Genomic DNA, 26,054 nt, shown 5'->3' on the forward strand with positions numbered 1-26,054 from the left:
GTGGCCTATAATTGTCTAAAACTTATTGTATAATGGGAACTAGCCAAAGCAGGAGGAATGATGGTCATGCAATTAAGTCATGGTCATGTAATTGTATAGGAGTCAGGAGACCCAAACTGTATTCCTGGCTCCATCATGGCTTTCTTGTGCGAGTTTGGAGAAGTCGCATGTTATCTGTTCCATTTTTCTCCCCTATCATATTAAGGTACTGCCTAGAACATTGTGAGGTTAAATATCTTAGTGTGTTGAGATCTTGAGATGTGCACAGTGCTGTTTTAAAGCAGTGGCCATAGGCGGGGAAGAAGAAGAACTAATGTGTTTTATTTGCATTATGGGAACATCTAGAGGTCTCAGTCAGGAAGAGAATGCTATTGTGCCATCATTCATCAAAGCAGCATACTTCTTTAGGAGAGTTATATGCATGTGCTAATATTTAAAATGAATATTTGAAAGGAAGGACAATCTATTCTTTAAGGTAAATAGTCTGAAGGTATCCATGTTAGTCTGTAGCTTCACAAAAAACAAACAGTCCTCTAGCACCTTAAACTAACAAATTTATTTATTCGATAATGAGCTTTCATGGATAAGACCCACTTCTTCAGTTCATTCATTAAGGTGTTAGCCTAGTACAAAGAAAACTGAGGTTCAACTCCCTGAACTTCCAGGCACTTCTTGTGTGATCTGAGTCAAGTCATCTCATCTCATTGTCCCCTCAGTATCATGGGAATAACAGCAATGCCTTTATACCGGGCCTGCTGACAAAGGGTAGGGACAAAGGGGGCAACTACAACAGGGCCAGGAGGTACAAATGATCTGGAGCTTCTGGCAGTCACTGCTGTATTAGCAGCAGCAGTTGAAGTCCCAAACCCTTAAACTGCTGTTGGATCCCCACACGGCATGCTGCAGAAGCATTGAGAGCTGGGTGGGCAGACACCAAAATCCAGGAGGAGCTGAGGGCTGGCTGCTCCACCCAATCCCTTCTACTTGAGGCTCTGCCCCTTCTGGCATGCACCTGCAGGCTTCCCTCCTTACTGACTAGGCTTTTTCTAATATTTGGAATGGGAGAAGAGGGTTTAAAGATAAGTTCAGATGTAATTATCTAGATCAAATTGTAGATGGAAGGACTTTGGAGGCATGGGATGACAGAAGGATATCAAAGGAAGGCCTGAGAACAGTGCTTATTGACAAACCTCAGGCTTGCTGCATTCCTTCTGATTTTGTTCCGAGAGGAGTAGGAGCTAAAATTCTCAGCAGGACATTGGTCTATTCTGCACTGTTTCATGTAACAATGATCTCTCTTAGCTAGCATATTTCGACCACAGATCTCAGAGTGCCTTACAAGTGAGGGCATTAACTACATTTTACAAACAGGGAAACTGCATCACTGATGGGTGAAGTGGCTTGACTGAAGTCAGACAACCAAGCAGCAGCTAACCCTGACTGTTAAGTCTCCACTGGGCCAGGCTGAGAGGAAATAATCACTTGTATTTTGCATGCTGAGGATGCTTTGTATCCAACACATCCCAAAGTGCGCTACAGACTATGTGAAAAACTCTGCCCATCACTTCAAAGCAGTAACCTCTAAAGGGCATTTTATGGGAATCTTTGCAGTGCACTTAAAGACATTTTTCTTCATAACACACTATTTTCAAGCAACTACAGTAATTACCTGGTTTGGAAGTGAGCTCAGACCAGGGGCTGGCAACCTGGAGCTCTGGAGCCACTAAGGAGTCACCTATGGCTTCAGATGCTGCCAGCCTGGACTCCTCTTATGGCTCCCTGCCCTGCCAAGGCTGAAGCAATGGAATTAACTTGAATTGGTTTACTAGCCAGCAGAGCAGTGGGAGGGATCCAGCCATTAAACTAATTAAATGTAGTTCCATTATTTCCACGTGGCAGGGAGGGGTGCCACCCGTGCTGCAGGTGTGGAAAGTAAGCAGGAGAGCTGGGGGGTGGCCAAGTCTTCTCCTGCTGGAGCCATGGAGAAACTCGTCAGCTGAGGCAGATTCATTTTGGGGACACGATGGAGGTATTTTGGGGCTGAGGGCTGAGGCAGGTAAAGCCTAGAGATGGGGAGTGGGTTTGGGGCTGAGAGGGATTAAGCCTGGGGATGGGGTAGTTGAAGCTTTAGGGTGGCGGACAGACTTTTGGTCAGGCCCTGTGGCTGTGGTCACACTAGTCCCTTCTTTCAGAGGGGCTATGGTAATGTGGCACTTCGGGATATGCTAATGGTGAGCAGACATGCTTCAAAATGCCCACCGCCCACGTAGCCAGGGGGCCTTTCAAAATGACCCCCTGATTTTGAAAGCCACTTCTTCCCAAAACCAGATGAGAATAAGGGGCTTTTGAAATCAAGAGGTTGTTTTGAAAGGTGTCCCAGCTACACAGGTGGAATGCATTTAAAAACTGGCAGTTTCAAAGCATGCACAACTGCCATTATGCTAATGAGCTGCTGTATATTCATGGCAGCAGCTCATTAGCATATCCCCAGGTGCCATATTACCATAGCCCCTCCGAAAGTAGGAGCTAGTGTGTCCACAGCCTGTGAAAATGAAAACTTTGGGGTGTCTTTGATTAATTTCATTCAATTGCTCAATTTTATCATGCTTCCCCTCCTACAACTGGCTTTCTTCCTTCTCTGCAGGAAAAGCCAAGACTCAGACAGACAACCATACTGGTACTAGCAAATGCATGTAGGAATCTGGCTAAGGTTTGGTGGTCCCTCCTTAATGGCTAGACCCTCTGCTTCTGTAGCACTAGCCATGTGCCTGACTTGCCTGTGCTCAAACGTCTGCAGTCAGACCCCGAAGAACGTCAAAGAGAGCACAGTTCCACTTAAGGTTCTAAGCCAGGAGCATGTTTACAGTCTTGTCCAATCAAGCTTGTTCCAGGATGCCAGAGCCGCCTCCAACCATTCGGATGATGCTCCTGAAAACACCCAGTTACAGTCACCCCTGCCCACCACGTGCATAAAGCCTGCTGAAATCAGACACATCTTCAAATATATCAACACCATTGTGTCCTGTACCATCTTCATCGTGGGCATCATTGGCAACTCCACCCTGCTGAGAATCATTTACAAGAACAAATGCATGAGGAATGGGCCCAATGTCCTTATAGCAAGCTTGGCTCTTGGGGACCTTCTCTACATCCTTATAGCTCTTCCCATCAATGTGTATAAGGTAGGTACCATCGGGCACTAAAAACCTTGCCCTTTGGGGAGGTGGCAAGGGGGCTTCACCCTCCCACATTACACTGTTCAGATACTACCATGATGAATACCTTGACAGATAATTATTTGGGTGGCCAGTGCTCACCAAGGGGTATGATAACTGTATACAAGTATCTAAAGCCGCTGTCAGAGGACCACTGTGGTCCAGGCAAGAAAGCATTGGGTTGAGACTCAAAAAACTTAAGTTCTCGTTGAGGTCTGCCCACACACCTTCTATGGCGGTGAGTGGGGTGCGGGGGCGGGGTTCACTGCAGCCTTTGAGTCTCCATTGGCCTTCGGAGGGGGATTGCCTCTCCCTCCAGACAGGGTCTACCATAATACAGTTGCCGCCCAGGCTTGGAGATTTTACAGCAATGAGCACCATCCAGTGCAGAGATGGATTTGAGGATGGTGAAGGGGGACGCAATTAGAGAAATTAAATTATTTGAAGAAACAAACATGCCACATATCAGGAAACATTCCCCTAGCTGGGAGTGGTGAATGTTACTCAGCACCAGACTGGAGAACAGTTCTGTACTGACCAGAAACTAGGCTGCTAGCCAAAGCAAGGAGTGTAGTACTGTGGTAATGGGGACAAACATGGCATTTCCCTAGTCCCAGAGATGCTCTGGGAACACGAGGGCAAATGAACTCACCCACCAGTGTTCAATTAATGTGAAGAACTTTTACATCACAATTTCCTTAGATTCCAAGGCCATTGGGGCCATTGCAGTCATCTAGGATGAACCCCTATACAGCACAGCACAGAGAACTGCCCTCAGAGTGTGCGTCTGTTATAGAACTGTGCACTTAGCAACTGCCAGTTGTGTTTTTAGCCCTGCAGTGGGACTTGAACAACTTTAATAGTGGGGTACTGAAGGCAGAAGCCATGTATTTTGGTTGTTGTTACCACTTCCAGTTGGGGGGTGCAGCAGCACTCCTAGGTGTAACACCTATAAAGCCCTGGAGAGAAAATAACCTTGGATCAAATAATGTATAATTTATTCCATCTGAGCAAAAATTCTTCATTTAAAAATATCTATCAAACTTGGAGTCACTTTTTTTATCTCTTCCATTTAATGAACTGGACACGTGAGAAAAACTTTATACAAATATGAATGGCAGCAAATTCAAAGGTAGGTCAAACACACAAATAGTTTGAATCCACCAGCTGTTTTGAGCAGAACTCAGCTGTACACATTTACATATTGAATAGGCTGAAAGAGGAGTAACACACTTTTCTGCAGAGTGAGTGAGAGGAGAACATATTCTCTTCTGTGACTACAAGAGGCTTTCAAGAGCAAATTTGACAGGGTTGTCAGAGATGGTCCACGTGCAGTGGTGTCTAATAGAAATTAAAGGCTACCCACAGCTCCCCTCCCCCTCAAACTGCTGGCAACTCACCACACAGACACACCAAGGCTGCTGGAGCTGTTGGGCTCCATGGCTGAAGCTATGCCAGGCCCCATACCGGGAGCTGTGTGGGGGCCACAGGAGCCCTGTGGTGGAGCGTGTGCACAGAATGGGCAGATGGCACTCCACGTGTGCGTCTCTAAGGAGCCACATTTCACCACACTGCAGTATCCAGGCAAGCGTATTGGACACCACAGGTCTAAATTCATGTAATCCTGCCTCAGTGCAGGAGGATAGATGACTACCCTGGAGTAGATCATTGTATAGGCTTGGACTGGCCTCAAGGACAGCTCAGACTCTTGCACAGACGAGCTTTATGTTCCATTATGCCTGCAGCACAAAGGTGGCGGTTTATAACATGGACCCTCTGGCCCAATATTAACTCCACTGACATCTCTTTAGGCGCATAGCATACCCTCATCTCCATAGTATCCAAGCATCACCTAATCATAATGCATGTCAACCTTCGCAACATCCCTTTTACATTTGGGGGAATGATAGTTTAAGTGCCTGCTCCAAACCCCATTGAAGGCATTAGATCAGGTGCTAAGGGTCTGCACTGCATCGGAAGGCTGGTCTTCTCTAGAATCAATGCAACAGTGCAGCTGTCATGCTGCTAGTTCACACGCTTTAAGCGGATTGGAGAGAGCTCTTCCACCACAGATAAATCCACCTCTATCCAAAGGCAGTTGCTGTGACAGTGAGTGAAACTCTTCAGCTCACATTGTATCTCATAGGGCTGAAAGGTACCTTGAGAGGTCATTGAGTCCAGTTCCTGGCCCTCAAAGCAGGACCTATCACATTCCCTGAAAGATTTTTTGTTTTAATCTAACCTACCCTAGACCCTTGTTAGGCCCCATCAAAGATTGGGCTCACAACCCTGGGCATGCAAAGCTAGTGCTCTAATCACTGAGCTACCCCTCCCACAGAGCTAGAGAGAGAGGCGGTGCCCTTAGTAAACGTAATGGGAACATTAAGACGTGGTATAATGTCTTTGGGTTCAGTGGGATGAACTGGAGCCAGTATGTTAGCATAAAATGAATCCCTCTAATCACACAACAGCTTAGTATGTTAAATCCTTATATGTGGCCAAGAGGAGTTATATTGCTCAAGAGAGTTTCCCTTTAAGTCAGGTGCGTAAGACAGAATTTGACCCTGTGCAAATACAAGGTTGTAAATTAGTTAGTTTATTCTCTAATGGCCAAACCCTGATCTTAGTCAAGTTTAATTAGCACTGGATCTTAAATGTTTCCTTGCTGCTTGACTTGAGTTAGTTTGGTGACATCTGAAACATTGTGAGGAGTTCTGTCCGTTAGATCTCTCAGAGTTGGACAATGCTATGTTTTTGGGCCTAGATCCTCAAAGACATTTAGATCCCTGAAGTCCCTTTTATGCCAGTAACAGTAAGGCACATAAATGCCTGTGTGGATCTGGGCCTCAGTCTCGTATAATAAACTACTGGGCATTGCAGCTAGTGGCTCCACAGAGGAGTTGGTGCTGAGCTCTACATTTAGATGAGCAGCAAGCTCTATTTTGGTTGCAAGGCTGAATCCAGGCTGGGCTGGAATCTGATGTCACTGAAATTCAACAGCTGTTCTTGTGGAATTTCAGCAGCAGAGTCCTGGCAAATGTGCGCCCTGCCCAGCCCAAACTACCAGGGGCTCTTCAGGCTCAAGGGGGTCAAAGTTTATCTGTATCTCTCGGAAAATTAAAGTGTTTGGGTTCAAATACTGGCTTCTGGTCCATCTCTCAGCATTATAAACCCTCCCACTAAAAGGGTGCTCATGTGAGAGGACTCATTCCCAGGGTGACATGCTGTTTTACAACCTCTTGTTCACATGGCCCAAAGATAGGTCACCTATAATCCCAATGGAAGTAACATCTAAATATTTCATAGCAACCTCCCCCTCCCATAAAGGAACAACCTGATCCAAAAAGCCTGACAAGTCCTGTTAATCATATGCTTCTTCATACTCTTTCTCAGTTGTTGGCAGAAGACTGGCCATTTGGTGTTCACGTGTGCAAGCTGGTTCCATTCATTCAGAAGTCATCTGTGGGCATCACAGTACTCAGCCTCTGTGCACTCAGCATAGACAGGTAATGAACTTGCTGCCCTCATCATGTTCTACCACGCAGGTCAGTTTAATCACAGTTCAGCCGTTTGCTCTCCTTGCAGCAGCTCATTGAAGAGTGGACTCTGCTGATGCACTCCCTCCTGGACGGGGATGACATGGTTTGTTCTCCTCTAGCTTCCGCTACAGATACTCACTCCAGCCCCACAGGGCTTGGCCAACCAGGTCATGTTCAGTACCCGCTGCTGGGGATGGACAAAGGGCCCAATACACTCAAATCAACAGAACTGTTCGCCCAACCCAGGCTGTGCCAGGCTGTCCTAGGCTCTCGGGTAGAGCAACCTCCTAGTGCTTTCTCCCTGGGTCCAAACACACTGGTCGTTCTCTTCCTTGTGGCAGAGGGTTCCTGCCCCATTGCTCCTGGAGGGCAGGGGAACTCAGGCCACTCTTCTTTGAGTCACAGGGCAGGCACCCAGTGGTGAGCAGCTGAGTTCTGCTCCTTCAGACTCTGTTCTACCTCCCTGGACTTCTCCCTACCTTGCACCTTCCCACAGCCCCCCTCCTGGCTGCATGTGCATCTTCCTCTCTCTGGGCCGCAGCACCCAGACAGGCACTGCACGGCTGTTCACCCCTCCTTCTACGACCTGCCTCCCACACCTTTCCACACCCCATGTGCTGCACCCAGGTCCGCCCCCACCTGGCCTTCCTGGGCCACCCTTCTGATCTAACCAGGGGCGTTGTTTGCTCATGATCTCCATTTAATAACTCATTACTGGGGCAGGGAACACATCCCTCACAGACAAGGTACTCCTGTGTTAGATAGTTGTCTAGCTGCCTCCTGTTCATAGTCTGACTTACGCATGATGACGATAGCGCCCCCTTTGTCAGCCGGCTTGATTATAATGTCCAAGTTATTTTTGAGAAAATTTTACTGACCTCTTTCCTTGGCAGCTAGACAACTCTCCAACACCACATTTTACAAACCTCTTTCCTTAGATCCCACTTTAGAATTCCAAAAGAAACTGCATCATCTATTTAAAGAACTCCCTGCCCCGAGTCAAGACCAAATTCACTCAGACACATCATCTGAGCCCCGACCCAGATTATTTTATTTTCTGGCTAAAATCCACGAACCTGGAAACCCAGGATGCCCTATCACTTCAGGTACTGGCACCTTCACTGCTGCACTATCCACTGACTGCTACACTTACCTACATGCCTCCAGCTTCCATCCAACACACACCACGTGATCCATCATTTACAGTCAAGCCCTTAGATACAGTTGCATATGCTCTGATCCTACTGACAGAGACTGAAAACTACAAGACCTCTACCAAGCACTCGTAAAACTAAAGTACTAATTGGGAGAAATAAAAAAACAAATTGACGGGACCAAACGAATACCCAGAGACCAGCTACTTCAAGATAGGCCCCAGAAAATCAATAACAGAACACCACTTGTCATCACCTATAGCCCCCAACTCAAACCCCTGCAACACATCATTAAAAACCTACAACCTATTCTGGATCATGATGCTACATGCCAGAAAGCCCTAGGTGATGGGCCCATCCTTTCCTATAGACAACCTCCTAACCTAAGAGAGATTCTCACAGGCTAAACCACAGTAATACTGATCCTTGAACTTTTCCTTGCAACAAACCCCACTGCCAACTTTGTCCACATATTTATTCTGGGGATATCATCACTGGACCTAACCATGTTAGTTACAAGATCAAAGGCACATTCTCGTACACTTCCAGCATTATGTGCCAACAATGCCCTGACACTACGTACATCGGACAGACTGGGCAAAACCTTCGCCAAAGAATAAATGGACACAGAGCAGACATCAAGAAACTCAATACACATAAGCTGGTCAGTGTACACTTCAGTGGAGTGGGCCATTCTGTTAAAAACCTGAGAATTTGTGTCCTGGGGCAAAAAGGATTTAAAAACAGATTCGAGCAAGAAATTTGTGAGTTGGAATTTATATTTAAATTTGACACAACACGTGGTATGAGCAGAGACATCAATTACCTCACGCATTACAGGGACTGCTTCCCTTCCTTTGATGCTTGTAATTATCTCAGGCAGGAAAATTAACATCTCCCCCACCCCTCATCCCCCTCCTATGTACCTGATTTGTCAGTTTTTATTGCAAATGTTTTTGGTCCTCTTTTAAATGTCAGTCTGTGTTGGAAATGAGAGTGAGCTGATGAAGTGGGTCTACCCCACAAAAGCTCATCACTAAATAAATTATTTTGCTAGTCTTTAAAGTGCTACGTTTCTGCTGTTTTGTTTTGCTGGAATACAGACTAACATGGCTACCTCTGTGTTACAGTTCAGAATCAACCACTGTCTGGTTGGTTCAACCCCTTTTGTCAGTAACCCCTTCTCAGCAACCAAGTGCCAGCTGAGTGCCCAGGACTGTTCCCAGACCTTAGCAGAATTTCCCATCGTTCCAACAAAACCCAACACCAGTCCAGAGGGGGTGTCTTACTAGAGCCCATGCCTGGCCCTAGCCCTTTTCAGAGCGGGACGGGGCTCTTCTCCTGTCAAAGAGAATTGCAGCATGTGCAACTAAAGCAGTAACAACCTGTTGTGTCTGGCAGGTACAGGGCAGTGGCCTCCTGGAGCCGGATCCAGGGCATAGGGATCCCAATGTGGAAGACAGTTGAGGTGATGCTGATCTGGGCTGTGGCTATTGTCCTGGCTGTCCCTGAAGCCATTGCCTTCAACATGGTGGAGCTGAACTACCGTGAGCGACTACTCTGGGTCTGCATGCTGTCATCTGAACAGAACTCCAGATTCATCACGGTGTGTACTCCACCCTGTTCTAGTGAGGAAGAGGCACTCCTTTGGGTGCTCACCCCCCAGCATGCAGAGGAGAATGGACTGGCACAGCCCCTCAGTGCCAGGGAGGAAACAATGTACTGGGCAAAGCTCAGAAGTGGGTGGGCTCACATGTATATCTGAGCTGCAAACCGTAGGAAGCAGGTTAGATATGGAGTTTGGTTCAACCTATTGTGGAGCCAGAAGCCAGGTGGGAGCTTGATCTAGACTCACATTTATCTGACATCTGATGGTGCTCAGATCAAGGGTTTGATTTGGATTATTGTCTTACCCCAACTGCTCAGCCTGGAAGTCTTTGTAGAAGTCAGATTGTCTTCTGAGATCTTAGTAATCTTAGAAATGCTACAAGAACAACATCCCTAATGGTGTTGGGATCTTTTGGTCTCTTGATGAAACCAGGGAGGGCAGACAAGTGTAGACATCTAAATGTGAAGGTAACTGGACTGGACCCCTTGCATTCAGCATAGGGCCTGTGACATTCACTGGGACTCAAAAATGGGCACAATTCTGTGACACCAAAACATTTTGCACATTTTTATGAATTTCACCAAATGTTTTCTGTTAAAAAAGCTACAGACAAGCTCACAACAAAACCCTAATCAAAATATTTAATTTTGTCATTTTCAAAATGCTTTGGTTCTTTCTTCATAATTACTTCATTTCAAAATTGCTTTGTTTTTATTCTTTAAAAAACAAAATGTAAAGGAAAGTTCAAAAGCAAAGGGATACAAAATGAATTGTTTTTCCCATTTCAGAATGGCCAGTGCACCAAGGACTCAGTTATTTGCAGTTTTACCACCACTAATATTATTATGATGTTTACCTGCAAAGACAAAGAGTGAAGCATTGACCTGACCTTCCATTTACTTTTTACTGTGGCTCTAGAAAAGATTTGGGGATTGGAAAAATCCCTAATGAATCATCAAAATGTACCCCCTTCCAGGACAGGATAGAGTCCCATGTAATATTTTGCCTTGTGATTGTTTCTTGCCTCTGGATGCTGTATATGATCTGCAGGGGTAAGAAACAGGTGTTATTGGAAGGTATATTACGCAGGAATAAGCAAGCTTCTAAATACTTTGAGTTAGGTGACCTGGTGTAAACATAATCCGACATCCTTGCATGAGGCAGATGTGCGTATCTTCTGAAGCATCTGCTGTGGGCCCTTGTAAAACCAGGACGCTGAGTTGGATGAAGCCTGGGTCTGCCCCAGGCTGCTTATTCAAGTTTCCTTTTCATTTCCTTTCTGTTTTGTGTTTAGTTCTACAAAGATGTGAAGGACTGGTGGCTTTTTGGCTTCTATTTCTGCCTGCCTCTGGCATGCACTGGCATCTTCTACACCCTCATGTCCTGCGAGATGCTGAGCAAGAGGAACGGCATGAGAATTGCCCTCAATGACCACATGAAACGGGTGAGGGGATCCAACCTTTTGCCAGGCAGCCCACAGAGACAGGATAGAAAGTTGTAGCACAAGAGACCGTGTTGTACTGGCCATAGTGTGAAGTCCATGGAGAAGGACATGTCAGTAGAGTTACAGAAACTGAAGCCAGTAGTGGTCTGGGGCCACTTGCTCTGTACAGCTCATCTCAGTTTCACAGAGTTTAAGGTCAGAAATCAGGTGTATATGAGAGACCACTAGATTATACCAAGATACCCCAATGCTAAGTCCATAAGCTTTAGTTAGACTAAAGAATTTCCTCAAGTAACTAAAGAATTGTGCGTCACTGGCAGGGAACGGGGGGATCAAGGTGCCGCCAATGCCCAAGATACCCTGTGATGGCGGGGTATTGACTAGATCAGACATACTCAGATGATTCCAGCAGGCAAATCATTCCCCATGCTGCAAAGGAAGACGAACCCCTCCCTCTGGGGTGTCTGCCAATCTAAGCTGGAGGAAATGCTCCACTGCTGCCCAGTATGTGTGTTGCCAGAGTTTAGTACAACATCCAGCACTAGCATTAGAGCTGAAACTCCAATTGTTTTGCAACACATATGCTCAATTCTATTTCTGTGGTGCATAAAGGCCAATGGCAATCAGACTCCTATTGTGCTAGGTGTGGCATGTAACCCCAAGGGCCAGTTCCTACCCTGAAGAGTTTACACTGTCTAAATAAATAAGCCAGGCAAGTAGGGCAGAACGGGTGGATTATTCTCTCTATTAGACAGCAAGAGCAGGGAGGTCCAAAGCCTCGCAGGGATTTAATGCAACTAACATCATAGAAGAGGTAGGCCTTAGTCCCTTTGTCTAAGGCAGGGATGGGCATGATCAGGTCTGTGTGCTGGATCCAGGCCACCAAACCTTTCAATCCAGCCTGGGGCATGCCCCACTGTGACCCTCAGGCACAGAACATCCCCAGGGCTCAAAGCAGCTGGCTGCTCCATGTGGCTCTCTGCAGTTTGAGAGTGGGGAGGCTTCACATGCTGCCCCACCCCCTGCACAATCTCTCAGCTCCTATTGGCCAGAAACCAGCCAATGGGAGATGAGCAACTGTGCTGGGGGTGGGAGCAGATCAAGCAGCCTTCCCATGAATACAGCACAGAGAGTCACGTGGAATCATAGGGTTGGAGGAAACCTCAGGAGGAAATCAAGTCCAATTCTCTGCTTCTCCCCTCGTCCCCGTTGGAATCAGGACCAATCCCAACAAAATCATCCCAGTCAGGGCTTTGTCAAGCCAGGGCATAAAAATCTGTAGGGAACACATTCCAGAGCTCCCCCAACTCTCCTAGTAAAATAGATTTTTCCTAATATCCACCCTACACTTCCCTCACTGCAAAGTGAGACTATTGCTCCTTGTTCTGTCATCTGTCACCACTGAGAACAGCCTCTCTCCGTCCTCTTTGGAACCCCCGTCTTGAGGTAGCTGAAGGCTGCTAGCAAACCTCTCCTCACTCTTCTGTTCTCAAGACTAAGACCAAATCCCTCAGCCTCTCCTCATAAGTCATGTGCTCCAGCCCCCTAATAATTTTTGTTCCCTGCCAATGTACTCTCTCCAGTGTGTCAACATCCTTTCTGTAATGGGGTGCTCAGTACTGGATGCAGTAATGTGGCCTCACCAGTGCCCAATAAAGGGGAATAATCACTTCCCCTGATCTTCTGGCAATGAGTCTAATAATGTACCCCAATATGCTTTTAGCCTTCTTGACTGCAAGGACACACTGTCGGCTCATATCCAACTTCTCATGCGCTGTGATCCTGAGGTCCATTTCTTCAGAACTACTGCTTAGCCAGTTGGTTCCCAGCCTGTAGCAGTGCTTGGGATTCCTCTGTCCTAAGTGCAGGACTCTGCATGTGTCCTTTTTGAAACTTTAGGCAGGGGGTTGGACTAGATGACCTCCTGAGGTCCCTTCCAGCCCTAGGATTCTATGATTCATCAGATATCTTTTGTGTCAATCCTCCAATTTGTCTAGATCTGCCTGGACACACTCTTTACCCTCCAGCATATCAACCTCTATCCCTGCATCAAACTGCATCAAAAGCTTTTCTAAAGTCAAGATATATTAGGTCCCCATATCTGCATAGCCAGGTAACTCATCACAGAAGGCAATCAGGTTGGTCAGGCACGACTTGCCCTTGGTAAAACTATGTTGACTATTCCTGATCACTATCCTCTTTTTCCAAGTGCTTCAAAATGGATTACTTGAGGATCCCCTCCATGATTTTTCCAGGGACTGAGGTGAGGCTGACTGGTCTGTAGTTTCCCATAGTCGTCTTCTTCCCTTTTTTAAAGATGGGCCCTGCATTTACCTTTTTCAAGTCATCCAGTTCTGCAGAAGAGGACGTGGGGACTACTGTGGATGCAAAGCTGGAAATGTGTGCGCCCTTGTAGCCAAGAAGGCTAATGACATACTGGGGTGCATGAGTAAAAGCATTGCCACATGGAGCAGCCAGCTGTTCTGAGCAGTGTGGGGCTGCAGCAGGCTGCTGCTCCCACTGAGCAGTTGGCTGGGAGCTGCCTAGGTAAGCATTTCCCAGTCAGAGCCTGCCTTTGGCACCCCACCCCCTCCCACACCCCAAGTCACCAGCCAAACCCCCTGATCCCCCACACCCCAGACCACAACTGCCTCCCAGGCCCTTCACCTCCTCCTACACCCCTTCTCTAGGCCAGAATCCCTCCCTGCATCAATGCTCCCTATTGGAATCTGCACCCCAATCCCTTGCCCCAGGTCACAAGCCCCATACTTCACCCAAACTCGCTTTCAGACCCCACACTCTCCTGAAACCCAGTCCCCTACCCTGAGCTCCCTTCTGCACTCAACCTCTGTCCCAGACTCATGCCCTCTCCATAGGAATGTGCCTCCCCATCAAAAATTATTGTCAGCTCCTGGTCTAAGATAACTTGATTTCTACCTCCCCATTTCACAGTGGGTCCCCCATTCCCTGTTACTTTCCAGAGCCACCCAGCCAATAGCTACAAAGACAAGGACAAGAACAAATGTATGGTATTGGGTTAGGTCTCCAGCCTCAGAGTGGCCCAGTCTGACTGTCTTGGGACGCCAAGGCCTTCCTGTGTAGTTCTTATACCTGGGCTATAAATAGTCCTGTTTGCCTGTTGCTTAAAGAATGCTGTCTTACCAGAGTACCTGTGCACTGGCAGTGGAGATGTCCCTATGTTAGTGGGCAGAAGGGTTGGCTCTGTTAGCCTTGCTGTGTGCTCCCATCTCCTAATAGCTGGCCTGTCAGGCAGCATAGCAGACTCACTCCACTAGGAGAGGCTGGTGCTCAGCTCTCTGGATTGCTTCTGCACCCACTGCTGTAAACTCCCCTGTCTTAAGCTGTGTGGCAGTGAGTATGGGAGGCCTCATGACCCATCAGTAGATGCTCTTGTGGTCCTCATCTCCTCTGCTGATTCAAGCTCCCTATGCACCTGATCCAATTTCCCACAAAGTCAGTTCCACTGAATTCAGCATGTTTGGGTCAGGTCCTTTTGAGTGTTCACTCATGCTGTCATTGCTGACGTTGGCTGACCATAAAGTCCATAGTCCCTCCCCACCAGTATTGTGCTGCTTGTTCTGTACCACCCAGCCACTCACTACCCTCTAGGCACTTCTGTGCTGCTGGGTGAATGTAAGAATCTGAGGGTGCTTCAGTCCTTACCAGGGCTGTGCAATATCACCACCATTCTGAGTGAGCACAACATGTTGCTGGATGTGCCTAGGAATTTAGGAGACCCCTACAAGGCTTGTGCTAGTGATGCTCTGCTTCCCTGCTCCATCAGACATGCTAAGTGTGCACTCACCCACACTTCTGCACTTGTGCTTCTTAGCGCCGGGAGGTTGCCAAGACAGTGTTTTGCTTGGTGGTGATCTTCGCTCTCTGTTGGCTGCCTCTCCACCTCAGCAGAATCCTGAAGAAGACCATCTATGACCAGACTGACCCCAACAGATGTGAACTGCTGAGGTAGGACAACCAGAAAGAGACCACCACCACTACCACCCCACACACACTTCTGCATTGTGTTTCAGCCTTGTGATTTCAGCAGTATTAATGCTGGAATTGCCATGCAGACTGCTGCCTGAGTAACTGCACCTGGAATTTCAGTTGCTGGTTGGTGGTTTTGTTTTTATGTGCTCAATTTCAAGGTGAGGTATAATTATAATGGACATGGAAAGGTGGAAGGGCACAGTGAGGTCCCATTTTTGCTATGCTAAGGGGGGTGGGCAGGGCACAGGGTTTGAGCTTACAGAAAGCAGGATGAGCAGGGTAATCAGGAATGAGGTGGTCACTGCAGGGGTCAGGAGGCAAATATTTCCCTCATGTCAGAGCACTGCACAATTGGCTCAGTGAGTTAGGGGATTGCTTTCATTTCTTTTGAAGCACCAGTCATGTCTTCTTCACAGGAGAAAGACAAGGGAACTGGCAGACCAGTCCAAGTGTATCTATCATTCTCTCTCCTCTTCACCCCCAGCTTCCTTCTGGTGATGGACTACTTTGGTATCAACATGGCCTCCTTGAACTCCTGCATCAACCCTGTAGCTCTCTACTTTGTCAGCCGAAAATTCAAGAACTGCTTTCAGGTAAGAGACAAACACAGCTTGCTCAGATTTGCTACGTGTGTCACTGATGAATCATCACTCTGTGGCCTTGGATGTGGAGGCTCCTGAAGGTATCTCAGCTATAAGAGGCATGAACATGGGCTTGGGCTGAGTATTTTATCATGGTAATCCAGAAGAACCTAGAGGTTCCAGGCAAGACTGGGACCCCATTTTAGGGCATGGTACCTACACCTAGCGAAAGACAGGACCTGCCTTGAAAAGTACACAGCTGAAAAAATGAAATGGAGGAAGGGAAACTGAGGCACAGGAAAGGGAAGTGACTTGCCCAATGGCACAAAGTGATAGTCAGAAATAGATCCTAGGTCTCCTGACTCCCAATCTGGTGCACTGCCTCGTAGTCCACGCTGCCCCCCCACTAAGTCTTTAGAAAAACAACTACCATTTTGTGAGGAACCAAAACCAAGCAACCCTCCATAGCACCTTCACAGAGACCTATTTTTTAGGGTGACTCAAAAACTCTCCATGTTGGTTACTGATGGTCTCACTCCCATCACACGCTGCACTCAGCAGGGCCGTAAAGTGGAATGGAGTGGCTCAATCTAGAGGTAGCAGTGGCTGATGCTCTCTGCAGCACCAGCAGAAGCACCTCACCAGGCATGGCAGGAAGCACTGAAATATGACCTCAAGCACATGGAGGAAAAAAGTCAAGCTTTACCCCTGGGGGATTCTGCACCAAAATATTAAAAATTCTGCACAAAAAAACAAAAATTCTGCTGACAATATTTAAAAATTCTCCAAAATTCTACATTTTATTTGTGAAAATAATGCAATATAATGACACCCTTTTCAATTATGTTGATGATTTATTTAAACTACAACACAATGGTTGGAGACTGGAACTGGGAAGCATTGGAGGTAATTCACAAACATCCTTCTCTAATGTGATGTAGCTAATATTGACATTCTAATTTTAGTTATTAGTCAACAAATATATGGAGCCATATGCTTAATGTAACTTACATCATGGTTGACTGAAAAGCAAGTGATGACTGGGAAACAGAATTCACAGTTTATATTGGCTATTGACCATCTCCAGAAAAGTTAATCCTAAGCAGGTAATGAAGCATATTTGGATAGGAGCTTTTTTTTTCAGTCCAAATATTTAGACCCCTTCTAATCACTAAGGAACAGTAAGAATTTATAAGAGCATACTGTCCTTTACACCACTCCAGCAATGTAAAGGGGCCTTAACATTTTTACATCTGTTTTATTCTCCTGGGCAAATTCATAAAGACAATGAGAACAATTAATTAAGCAGGCAGGCCACTAACATTTGCTCTGCCCCACTTCAGCCTTCTCAGAAACAATCTGAAGCTTTGCCTCTCCATGCTGAGCATCCAGCAATAGCAAGCAAGGACAATTGCGTGCTCTTGCTCTTGCACTCTCTCTCTCTCACTCGCGCGCACACACAGCTCTGCAGAGTCCCCGCTCCTCCCTGAATCCATGCAGTGATTCATGTCTCTACTGGCTGCTACCAAGCCAATATGATGGGGAGTGGTACATGACCACTTCAGCAGATTCTCTTTGCTGCCCAGTCAGAAGTCACTTTTCCACAGGAAAGTTAAAAAAACCTGTGAAGAACATGAATTCTGCACATGTACAATGCTGCAGAATTCCCCCAGGAGGTAAAGCTTAAGTTTGTCTTCCCCTGGCTCAACAGTGAAAGAAAACAGATCCCAGACAAGGCGTGGGCTGAGATCCCTTCACACAAAGGCTCTGTGGTCTTTTAGCTTTTGGTGCTAGCCATCACATGGGCAAATTACCTGTCCATATGTGACGCAGTTCCTTACAGGTGGAAGTCATTGCCCTCATATTAGTTAATTTTGTGCTTTATGTTGTGCCATGTTCCAACTGGCTATGCATAACAAGAGTATCACAATGCTATGAGCAGACACTTGTCTGGGAAGCTCAGTCCATAAGGTGTTAATAGGTGTGCTCTGGTAGGACACTACTGAGAGTATCTAATTCAGGACAAAATGCTCAGAAACAGGACGGCCACAGCCAAAGATAAGTGGTCCTCTACTTACAAGTCAGACAAAACCAGTCAAAACGAGACCTTTCTGTTTTTCCATACTGGCTACAAGAAGTCATATAAGCAATTTCCTCAGACCTTCCACTTCCCCTGTATCACCACTGGTGGCACGCCTTATATGAATTAGTGGTTTTGTAAACCAGTCTCGTCTACTAAAAGAATCTTGTGATCCCAGAGGACCAGCCACACACTGAGCTCAATATGTGAGCCCACTCTTACCGAAAATTGGGCTGTTGCAAATCCTTTAGTACTTACAATCTAAAAGTTTATTCATAAAAGAAAGAAATAGAGGTGAAAGTTAAAATTGTTAAAGGAATCAAATACTTATAACATTTGCAAAGACCTTGGTTCAGCCTTGCATCAACAATGGAATAAACCTGGGGCTCACTTCAAGTCTCTGGCTGCTTCCAAATCATTGGAAAGACCTCAATCCCTCTGTTTGAATGCTCACTGTAGTGTGCATCCATGATTCAGAGTCTGGAGTAGCAAAAATGCAAAATGGTGATGTCTCCAGATCTTTCTATAGCTTCTACCATGTGGAGGGAATCCCATTGTTCTTACTATGGAAAAGAACAGTAACGAGATGATGGCCAGTCACATGAGCCATCACATAAACAAATTACCTGTCCATGAATGACTCAGTTCTTTATAGGTGGTAGCCATTGCCCACATGCTAGTTTGAGTGTTCCCAGAAAGGCTTTTACTATGTGCATTGGTGTTTTCCAAAGTCCATTGTGAGTCAAGTGGTCCTCGAAGAGTCATTCAGCTTGAATAGTCCCTTCACAATATGCTGGCCAAATGCATCAGTAGTGCTGTTCAGAATCAAACCTATTGAAATACAAATACAGAGCCAAAGCTTGTAATTTTGAATACGAAAATGATAAGTGCATGCAAACAGAATAAAAATAACCAGCAAATCATAACTACTTCTTAGACACCTCACTTGGCAAACTTTGTATAAGATTTGTTGCAAGTATATGATAGTGCTTGCAAGAGTGATCTATATAGTCATATTTTAGGAAGGTAACATCATGTAGGGGGTGGGCCTCTAAGACCATAGGGTCACCAAACAGTTGCAAAGTATGATAAAACAAAGTCTATTTCCAGATAATGTAGGTACATATTTTCCAAGGCCAAGACCCTGCCAGTCACTTACCTACAAGAGAACCTTTCTTCTCAATAGTAATGGGAGATATTTCACCATGCTCGTAACTTCTCTCTGTTATCTTTTCCCAGTCCTGTCTGTGCTGCTGGTGCCAAAGACCAGCCTTGAGCAGCATACCAATGGATGATAAAGGGTCTGTTGGGAAGTGGAAAGCCAAGGTGCAGGAACTGGGCCTGGACAGAAGCAGCTCCCACTTGAGTAACAAGTACAGCTCTTCCTAAAGAACCACGAATAAATTGGAGAGTGCACTGCAAGAGCTGAAAGGACCCACCCACCCCACTCACACAGTCATTTCCTCCAAGTCACTTGCTTTCTTTTCACAGAAATACACTTCACTGACCATTGAACCAAACACTGCCAGGGCCCTCATTTCTTATCTGTTCCTTTATAATCATTATTTTTGTCTCCCTCAAAGGACCTTTTGGGTTTAAAATCCTGATGGAGAATCCAAGTGGCCCATAGTGCTTTCCACCTCAAGACAGAAAGGCCATAAGATGGGGTGGTGGAGGGATGGTGCTGTGGGTGACTTGTCATGTTTAAACTGACAAGGGACATCACTGGCAGAGGTGAATTCTGACCTTTTGAGCTGATACATTAAGAAGCCCAGGTGAAACCAAAGCAGCTGCATCATAAATGCATAGCCTTCCACTCTTGGCTGTTGGGACACAATCACTAGGATGGAAAATGCACCTGGGCAGACAGCTAGCAAAAGTCTGAGGAACCATTTCAGTCCTGTTGAAGTCTAGAGGACTGCCCTCTGCCCAGAGGTGAATTCACCCTGCAGGGTTATACTGTAACAACACAGAAGTGTACATAGAATAGAGCTACTTAGGGGATGTTATATTCTTAGTAGTCATGGATGTAAGGAAATGTTTCTTATTTGTAATTGTAGCATACAAAGGAGAGGGCTGCTGTCACTTCTCCATTCTCCTTTGGGTAGCTCCTTCTTAGTGAGAGTCATGTCTGGTCACGTTGGTGTTTGTAATGTGAAGCACAGGTGTGGCAGCTTTGGTCAGAGTTAAGGAGGGCCTAACACAGGCACTGTTTGCTGATTCACCACTCAGCTCTGCCGGCTTCTCCTTCTCTGCCATCTGCAGTATTCCACATTGCTCCAGTCCTGGCCCTCAACAATCAGTTTGCTGAGGTTGTGCTATGGACAGATGCCAGCAGGGCCACTGCATGTATCACCTAAGTTAGGAGATGGACTAGCAGTGAAAGGTAACCGTGTGTCATTACCAGGTCTGATCAATGGCTGCACCCCTACCTACAGCAGTATTGATCTGCTGAGAGCCAGAGAGGCCTGCTAGGTCATCTGTCTGATTGCCTGGATGTCAAAGGCCAGAAAATGCCATCCAGTTCCTCCTGGCTTGAGCCCAAAGAGATGTGCTTGGCTTAAGCCTGCCTTGGTTAGTGTTGGTCTCAAGGCTTCAAGAGATGGCAGAGCCACTGCTTGCCTTGGTATCTTGTTGATGTGGTTCATCAAACTATGGGACAGAGTTCAGAGACCTCTAAGAAAGTGCCAGGTGCTGTAAGTGGTGGTACTGGAGATTCCTTAGGACATGCTGGTCCCTCCCTAGCAGCCTTGAAACAAGGCTCCAGCACTGTGTTGCCGGGACTGCCCTTTGGCAGACTAACTATCAACCCACCTTTGTTTGCTTGCGGAGGTCTGGAGGCCATTGTTCTGCACGCTAATGTCACAGATGGGCAGCCTTGTGCTAGGGCCAGATTCCAGCATAGGACTTGCATGCACTGCTCAGAATACTGTGACAATCCACTAGTTCAGCCAGCCTGTCACCCCAGAGCTCCCACAAAGGGGAAAAATCTGGCAATTGTTCCAGTCGTGCAGTGAAAGAATTTAAGGGGAATTGCAGAGGGGGTCAGGTTGTCATCCCCTTTCCTTTGGGGACCCCCTTGCTTCCTTGTGTCACACAGACACATGGGGCTGGCAGGGTCAGGATGCACAACTCCTGTTAATTTCAACAGGTCATGTGTAGAGCCCTGAATATCCAGGGATAGTGGGGTGGATACCCACACAGGGCTCCCCTCCAACCCACCAGATGAAGGGGTGCCATGCAGGGCCTTGCACAGCTGGCAGGAAAGGGACACAAGAAGCTCCTAAAGCTCTCTGCCAGAGGGGCTGAGTGCCAGCCATGCCTGTCACCCCCTTCTCTCCCCTATCTGGTGAGCCCTGACCTGCAGGAGCCTCAGCCCCAGGTCCCATGCGGGGAAACATGCTGCCTGCCCCACATGCTGTTCTGTGCTGCTGGCTAGTGCAGCTGGGAACATGCATGGGGGAGACGACGCATTTCTGGGAGAGGGGGAGGGCACCTAGCAAAGCAGGGAGCCGCCTTGCTCCGTGGGGACATGGGGAAGATGGCCTGATTCTGTGGTCCAGAAACTGGAGCTGATGCTGCCCCTTCATCCCTGCCCCTCTTCTCTACTTCCTGCTTTTGTGCTGACTCTTTCCTGCAGGACTCTCCCCCTCATGGTTCATCGGTGTTTCCTGCCCCCTCCCCTCCAGCTGCTTTTCTGTGCATGTGCAAGTAAAATCCGGTTCACAGATTACAGATCAGCTAATGAGTTATGCCTCGTGGCTGCAGAGCCACATTTCTGTATCCATCCAGGGCTCTAGAAACGTGCCTCGAAGTGATGAGCAACTTGCAGCCTACAGCCCCCCTGTCTGCTCCCTCCCCCACGTCTCTCCTGGCACCACAGGAGCCTGTGCTTCCCTGCTCCTTCCCCTCCTTTCCAGCACTGTTGGAGCACTCAAATCACCTGATTTGTGTTCTGTCCCCACTTCTCCACCTCCCTCCTAGAGCTGGGATGCCATGAATCAGCTCTTTGCAGCAGGTCCAGCGCTGAGAGGGAGGGGACAGAATGCAAAATCTCAGATGATTTGCATGCTCCAAAAGTGCTGGGAGGGTTAGGGAGGAGCAGGGCAATGTGGGGCTCTGGTGCCACAGTGTAGGGAATTCGGGGGGGGGCTCACAGGTGGAATCCCAGTGGGCTTCAGGCTGCTGCAGACCACTGGGATGGAGGAGGACCACTCATGCAGCCCAGTCACCATTCACAGTTGTCCATCGCTGCTCTAAGTCCTCTAAAGAGCTGCTTGGAAGTTCTCAGCCATTAGTATTGAATGGTGATGGTAAACACCCAACACTCTACTTTCAACATGCACAAGCTGCTCATTGGCACAGGAAATAGCGCACAGGAACTCTGCAGATCTCAGATCAGACAGACATCAATTACAGGCACCCCCTGGGACTGCAGCTCACTGTACAGTAAACCCTCCAGTTATGCTGGGGTTGTGAAAACAAACCCATGTAACTCAAATTTTTGCACAAGTTGAGGGGAGACAGGAACCAAGCTACTGCCTGCTTCCCAGCTCCCCTGGGCTTGCAGGAGCTGGGAAACTGACCAGCCCACCAGGACTAGTCAGTTTCCTGGCTCCCAGAAGGGCCGGCCTGGTTCCTGTCTCCCCAGTGCTTGCTTGTGGGACCTGGAAAACTGATGAGCTCATGGCTGGTCAGTTTCCCAGTTCCCATCAGCACAGGGCAGCCGGAACTAGACTGCCACTTAATGGACCTGGGAAACTGACCAGCCATGAGCTGGTCAGTTTCCTGGGTCCCCCAAGCAGGGAGCTGGGAAATAGGCAACAACCTGGCTTCTGGCTCTTCTCCCCTTGCAGAGCCAGGAAACTGACCAGGGCAGCAGCCTTGGTCAGTTTCCTGGCTCCAGCCAGTGGAGGGGAGCTGGGAACTGAGCTGGGATTTGGGAGCCAGGCTGCCACTCAATTCCCTGGTCCCTATGGCTTGTGGGATCCAGGAAACTGAACAGCCCACCAGGCTGACAGTGGTGCTGCTGGCAGAAGGGGCTCTGAGGCTGACAGCTGCAAAGCAGCTTCAAGTTGTGCTTAATTTGTGTTAAAGCAAGTTACGTGCAACTTGGAGATGTGTATTTCAAGGCTTTACTGTATTGAACAGCCATACAAGAGCTACAAATCCTATGCTTTTTCATCCTAACGGAACAGCTTTATTCGTTTCCACATTAACAGTGGCATGCAAGTCAATGCTTGAGTTTTATAAATGTTCCAAAATTTTCAGAACCTCAGATCCACATTATAAATATTGCAACAACTAGGCTGTTGTGAATTTATTCTAGCTCTAGATTCTGGTGGTTTCAGCTACATTCTTGTCTAGTGAAAGTCTTAGTATCCTTTCAGCATAGTTGGTCCCTTGCAGCTCACCACAGCACCCTCTGTAATTCTTGACAATTGCAAAATAGCTCAAAGTTCTGTCACCCGGGCATGAAAGTTTATTTGGACCAACAGGAAAGTGTATATGCATTTTGGAGCCTCTTCTATGATTGATATATCTGAATGTAATTTCTCCAGCCTTAAATATATTTGAACTGAGACCAACCCCAGAAAATTTTGACCTGAAAGGAAAGAAAAAAAAGTTGTGGGCACCTGAAAAGAGTTACAAAGGAAGCTATTCTGCAGCTGGAACCTTTCACATAGCCTCCCATGGAGCAAGAGCATAGCTACATTGATCCATCCAGCTTTGAGAGGCAGATAGAATAATTAAGCATGTACATAGCCATTCCTCTCCTCCAACTGGGGGCAGAGAGGACAAGGAGGACTTCAGAGCTAAACTTATGGCTCAAGCAGTTGCTCTTATACCCTAACACCCTGAGATTTCGGAGGAAGTCAACTGACAGCTGCCAGAAACCAGCTGAATTTCAGATTATGCGAACTACCAGGAAGCTTATTCTTTGTCTGTTGTCCTCAGCTGAGCAGTCCTAGGATGAACCTCTGTGTGTGTCAGCCCCTCTCTGTGACCTCCCCCCACCCTGAACAATTGCCTTCCTGCTCGCTAGGGTTCTTACTTTTAACAATCCATTTTCATTCAGTTGATCACATCTGGTGATCATGAGTGTACAGAAACTGATGGCTCCATCTAGAGGAATGCTGGCCCCCTCTTCACACAGCTCTGTTGAATATTCCCCAGGGGTGAGTGTGGCTAAACCTGCTTTGAAATCAGGGCTCTTCTCTAAAAAGGATCTGCAGCCTCCAAAAACTGTAGAAAATCAAACTATCAGCAGCAGTCCTTGCAACTTCTCAAGCCAAGTGCTTGACAGTACCTTGTGGCACTGGGGGGAGAGAGGAGAGAATCTTTATCTTGAAGTCCAGGGTTTAATAGTTTGCTTTCATAGACATTAGGTCAAACAAACACACTTCAATCCTGACAATCTGTCTTGGAAAGAGCAGGATGTAGCAAATTATATGTTATGCCCTGTCCTTTCTTCTCTGCCATGTTTTAAAGGAAAGACCATCTAGTTCTTTTTATTGGGCAGCAGCCCTGGGAACTTTGTTCAATGCTTAACATAAAGCAACTGGTGCCCGTGGCTCCTGTGTTCACTTGACAACTGCACACATTGCACACATCCCACTAAACATGCTCCTTTGACTAGCACCTTGGCAAATGTAAATCATCTAAAGAATTAAGCATGGTTTAATTCATGACAAAGGCTAATAGCTGTAGGGCAGCAAGTAAGCTTTAGGCAATATTAGACCACATTTCACTTGATGTATATGCAGCAATGGGCTTGCAGGCTCAGGCCAAAATAGTGGTGTGGATAGTCCCAGTTGGGCAGCGACCCACACTTTGCCAGGGCTCCTGCCCAGATTCCAGCCTTAATTGGAATGCTTACAGTGCTATTTTTAGCCCCAAGCTCATTACCTAATAAATACAATTGTTCATCTTTAGGGTGCTACAGGACTGCTTGTTTTCCCCAAGCCGTGTAAGCCTGAGGTAATTGATCCAGACTCGGAGACAGCTTTTTTTCTTTGAAATACAGGTATACCCATGTAGTGCAGTCCTCCTATACGCAATGCTGCAGGAGGATTTCTTGGGAAGATTAAGCATTAGAATCTTTATTTTTTTTGTTAATGGAAAATTTCCGCAGCGCCAAAAGGCAAGCTACAGCCTGAGTCCTAACACTGCATCTTCTGAGTTTGGAGCTGAAAATACCATAATGCCACTACCTAAATCTATGGTCTATCTACACCTTGAATACTGCAGGAGGTTTTGTTCACCTCATCTCCAGAAAAGGTCTGCTGGAATTGGGAAAAACAATACAAAGGGCAATAAAAATGATTAGGAGTGTGGAGAGATTAAGAAGACAGGAACGGTTCATCTTAGAAAAGAGGCAAGTAAAAGAGGGATATGACAGAGCTCTATAAAATCATGACTAATGTGGAGAAAGTGAATCAGGAAGTTATTTTCTCCTTCATATAACTCAAGAACTATGCATTACCCAAATAAAGTAATAGACAGCAGGTTTAAAATGCATGGAGCTTGATTCTTCTCACCTATACATAGAGGAAAATGAGGATTTCAAACAGTGCAAAGGAGATCAGAGCCTGTTGGTCAGACTGGTAAATCATTAAGGCTGTGGTCTACACTAACCCCAAACTTCAAAATGGCCATGAAAATGGCCATTTTTGAAGTTTACTAATGAAGCGCTGAAATACATATTCAGTGCCTCATTAGCATGCGGGCGGCCACGGCACTTTGAAATTGATGCGGCTCGCTGCTGCGCAGCTTGTCCAGACGGGGCTCCTTTTCAGAAGGACCTCGGCTACTTTGAAGTCTCCTTATTCCTGTCTGCTCATAGGAATAAGGGGACTGCGAAGTACCGGGGGTCCTTTCGAAAAGGAGCCCCATCTGGATGAGCCACGCCATAGCACGCCCCATCCATTTTGAAGTGCTGTGGCTGCCTGCATGCTAATGAGGTGCTGAATATGTATTTCAGCACTTCATTAGTAAACTTTGAAATGGCCATTTCAAAGTTTTGGGCTAGTGTAGACACAGCCTAAGTATCTATGTGGATCCTGTTACTGCATTGGAATCCAAAGAGAACTGATTAACTGTAAGGGAATCATCTGGTTCTCCTTGTACATTGTGTAATTTAGGATGCTCAAGATATGACACGCATCACACTGCCAGATCACTCTGCATGCGAGTGAAGCCTAATGATATGTACTGTGCTGTTGTAGCGAGTGAGCAGCCTGCCCATTTGATAATTAAACAAATGGAATCATGATAACCCTACAAACCCTAATGGTGGATTTTCCTTGTGCACCAAGACCACAATCAAGGGAATTGGACATAAAAACCCTTGCTTTCTGAACTGCTTTTTCAAAACCATGCCCACGCTCACAAAAAGGCAGACACACACAGACGGATGGT

General features: G+C 46.8%; 1 protein-coding gene across 1 annotated transcript; it reads left to right on the forward strand.

The window, feature by feature from the left end:
• Positions 1-2,687: 2,687 nt before the first annotated feature.
• Positions 2,688-19,022, forward strand: LOC142020114 (endothelin receptor type B-like). Its single transcript, XM_075007722.1, has 7 exons — positions 2,688-3,182; positions 6,609-6,721; positions 9,310-9,514; positions 10,812-10,961; positions 14,815-14,948; positions 15,457-15,565; positions 18,873-19,022. The coding sequence occupies exons 1-7, from the start codon at positions 2,688-2,690 to the stop codon at positions 19,020-19,022; spliced, it is 1,356 nt and encodes a 451-aa protein (XP_074863823.1).
• The last annotated feature ends 7,032 nt before the right edge of the window (positions 19,023-26,054 follow it).

This window comes from Carettochelys insculpta, chromosome 13, assembly GCF_033958435.1.
Source record: "Carettochelys insculpta isolate YL-2023 chromosome 13, ASM3395843v1, whole genome shotgun sequence".
NCBI lineage: Eukaryota > Metazoa > Chordata > Testudines > Carettochelyidae > Carettochelys > Carettochelys insculpta.